Consider the following 3,860-nt stretch of genomic DNA (forward strand, 5'->3'; position numbering starts at 1 on the left):
TCCATACTTTCCTAATAGCCATCATTCCTTCACTCCACATCCCGATATAAAGGGCGGTACCCTTTGGGCGGGAGCTAGTCGTCCGTGACTAGCAAAAAACATATACTGGCCGCCCCCGAATCTGAAGATATTCTGCATTTGGTTTACTAACACAACCCGATGATGTGATGTCTAGTGCACCTTACCATCAGCCCTATCATCCCACCTCAATAATGGTTATGGTTAATGGCCATAATGTCCACAAGTCTCCACGATGTAATTATTTCCCCACTCCTATGATGAATGAATAAATAACTGCTACCAAGTTATAATTCGCTATGTAAAATATACGGTTTTAGAAAGTTCAATGAAACTCTAGGAAACCACCCATCGTTCTCCACTCCTAGCTATTTCCTGTAACTCACTTCCCGATATAAAGGGCGGTACCCTTTGGACAAGTGCTAGTCGTAGTCGGCTAGCAAAAACAAATATATACTGCAATACTTTCCCAGAGCTGTGCTCCGAAGCGTCGCTAATTGTATGGTGACTATTTTTGAAAAAAAAACTTTCCTTTTCCTCATCCTGGGCCTCACCTTCTGTCTCTTTCTGACGAACTTATCTAGCCAAGGGAAACGGGATCCACAGATCGAACCAGGGGAGTTGCCCCACCTGGACAACTATCCAAACGGGTTGTCCCACCTTGCTCATCTCATTCATCTCTCACATCGCGCATCACTACATTATTATCTAGGTTCACGGCTCTCTCTTATGGCTGATCCTCCTAGTACTACTGGATCCCCGGTGGATGGACGCCATAATGGCCTTCCTCCTGTGTTTGCCATTTCCTCTGCTTCGGCTGCGAAAGTGACCAGGCGGAAGGATATGAGCAACAGACAGCGTACACAGTCAGGCAGTTATACTGCCTCTACAACGTCTAACTTGTCCACGATATCCAGATCTCCACACGGGCAACAACTCTATGATGACTTTATTAAGCAGCTTCGCCAACCGGCAAAGGGACAACATCGAGAAAATGCTTCAGATGCTTCAGACATGGAAGCCCAGCCAACAAACATCAATGATTCATCTCATCTTTCATCTTCATCATCGCCTGTCCCGGTACTTCATTGTTTCCTTCTTCAAAATTTTGACACCAAGTATAGTAATGAGAAATTCATAACGATTCAACTCCGCAAGTATCTACCGAGTGCTCCTTTGTCCCAAGTCGTAAAATCAAGAACGGCATGATACTGAAATCACCAGGCCTCAATTCCGCTATACTAGTTCGGAATAAAGCTTCATTTGACATCTTTGGAAAGCAGGCTATCATTACATCTCTTAACACCGCCAAACATAAACAAGCGTCTCCACCAAAACGGGCTCCACTTCTTTCCGTGGTCATTCGTGGCGTTGATCCCTCGTATACCGATGAGGAGGTTCAAGAGGAACTTCAGTATGAAAGGAATACTATTGAAAAGGTTGTTCGCATACGAAACAATACTGGTGCCACCTACATGATGCGTGTACTTACGTCCTCTCAAAGCACAATTGACAGCCTGCTCTCTCATGGAGCATACACTTATAAGCATAAACATCGTGTAGAGCCCACCCGGTCGTTTATGCCTCTCCCATTACGCTGTGAAAAATGCCAAAAATACAATTCACATCACACATCTGTCTGTAAAATCCTACAGTTTGCGGCTTTTGTTCTTTACCCCACCAAACTCGTTCTTGTCCAAACATGGCACAGCCTCCGAAATGTTCTACTTGCACCGAACAACACCGAGCTTATAGTTATAAGTGCAAAGGCAAACCTTCTGCTCAAGAGTCCCATCCCGAACTTGTTCCGCTGAATACCGCCGAATCATCCACTTCCACTAATAATTCCGTTGATGATCCCGTTACAGTTAGTCAATTACTGGAATTTCTTGCTCTTACTTTGCAAAACATCCACCCTTTTCAACGCCAACACATTCTTCAGCAAATTATTGCCGCTGCGAAATTTACATTTCATGTATCATTGTTCGCAACTTACTCTAATAACTATGTTCACTTCCACACAACTCGCCTCGAAACATCAGTATAATCGTACCCAGTATGGACATAGTATTTTTGTTTCTTAACATCCGATCCCTTGTTAAAATCAAGGTGCTCTTCGAAACACTCTTACTCGAAGAACAAGTCACAGCTTTCCATCTTAACGAAACTTTTCTCAAACCCACTTCATCTTGTTCCTCTTTCTCGTTTCACTTTACTCCGTCACGATAGTCATATGCCAGCCCTCAGAGCCAATGGTGGAGCTGCAATAGGTTTCAGATATAAAATCCCGTTTCGGCCTCATAACTGTCCTATCTTGCATCTCCCAGAACACATCATCACCACATTATATTTCCGTAACATCGCCCTCACACTTGCTACTATATATGTGCGCCCTGGCCTTCCTACACCTCATGCCTTCTTCTCACACATTTCCAATACTTATAAACACTTCATTATCCTGGCTGATGTCAACTTTCATAGCCGTTCAGCAGCCGAACAAACCTGTTTCGCCGACTTCATCACAGTTCATACCACAGGAACTTTTCTTAATCTCCCTCGCTGTACTCACCCCATCAGTAATACCACTCCAGATATAGCAATAATCTCAAACACAATCATTAATCGTTGTACTGTTGATGTTCTTGACCCAATTGGCAGTAATCACGCACCAATCAAGCTCATATACCATTCAGGCCTGGCTACTGTTAAATCCTCATTTTCGCCACGCATATCACTTCGCTATGACAAAGCAGACTGGACTCAATATCGTTCCTACCTCTCAAACACCTTAGTCGATTCCACATACGCCACTACGCCGGACGAACTCACAGATATAGTCACTCACTTAACCACTTACATTCAACAGGCATCTGCACTCTATATTCCACAATCTGAATCACTTCTATATCGTCCAAAACTCAAACCCCAATATCTAGCCTTTGTTCATCGATCACGCCAATCTCACCGCGAATTTCTACGCACCAGAAATCCCGACGCCCTAAGACTTCATCACCAACTTCAACGCACAGTCCGTAACTATATATATGCTAACAAATTACGCCAGTGGGTGAAAACTTGCAATCACCTATCCGATACAATTCATCCTAGCCGCTACTGGAAACGCTTCAATTCTCTTTGTGGCAAGCATTCTAAGACTCCTTATCAGCTTCTTCTACAAGATACGCCATTATATTCCGACACCGAAAAAGCAAATGCCTTTGCTGATTACCTCCAAACTATATTCACACCCTCAGAAACGGATAACATAGGCAACAATCATCCAGTAGATCAAGTTGACCTTAACTGTTCATCATTTCAACCTCATGTCTCTCATCCACTTCCCAATCATGTTCTCACCAGTCCCATCACAGTATCGGAAATCACCTCTGCCGTCCAGCACAAACGCAATACTTCACCAGGCTTCGACTCCATCACATATCGACATATTAAAGAAAGCCCCGCTATACTACTCACCCTTGTGGCGCTCATTTATACATTCATATTACGTACAGTTTTTTTTTTCCACAGACTGGAAAGTATCCAAGACCCTCATGTTCCCCATACCAGCTAAACCACCGTCTGATGTTTCTTTTTACCGACCTATACAGATAACATCTACTTTCAGCAAAATTTTCGAGCGCATTCTTCTGAAACGTCTACACCCATATTTACTAGACCACCAATTATTGCCGACTCATCAGGCTGGTTTCCGTCCCTCCTTTTCTATTAAAGATCAGCTACTTCGTCCAACAACACTCATAACAAATCATTACAATTCCATCCAACCATCATGCCTTGTCCTTTTCGATCTTGAAAAAGCTTTTGACAAGGTTTGGCATATT

At 43.4% G+C, this 3,860-nt stretch overlaps 1 protein-coding gene across 1 annotated transcript; it reads left to right on the forward strand.

Annotated features, from left to right (window-relative positions):
- The first annotated feature begins 2,251 nt into the window (after positions 1 to 2,251).
- LOC145687575 (uncharacterized) lies at positions 2,252 to 3,589 on the forward strand. The gene has a single exon (XM_081761041.1). The coding sequence runs from the start codon at positions 2,252 to 2,254 to the stop codon at positions 3,587 to 3,589; it is 1,338 nt and encodes a 445-aa protein (XP_081617167.1).
- The last annotated feature ends 271 nt before the right edge of the window (positions 3,590 to 3,860 follow it).

Source organism: Thermobia domestica, chromosome 6, assembly GCF_964235325.1.
Source record: "Thermobia domestica chromosome 6, izTheDome1.hap1.1, whole genome shotgun sequence".
NCBI classification, from domain to species: domain Eukaryota; kingdom Metazoa; phylum Arthropoda; class Insecta; order Zygentoma; family Lepismatidae; genus Thermobia; species Thermobia domestica.

Coding starts and splice junctions, on each gene's coding strand:
- LOC145687575 (XM_081761041.1), top strand. CDS start 2,252: ATGCCAGCCCTCAGAGCCAATGGTGGAGCTGCAATAGGTTTCAGATAT.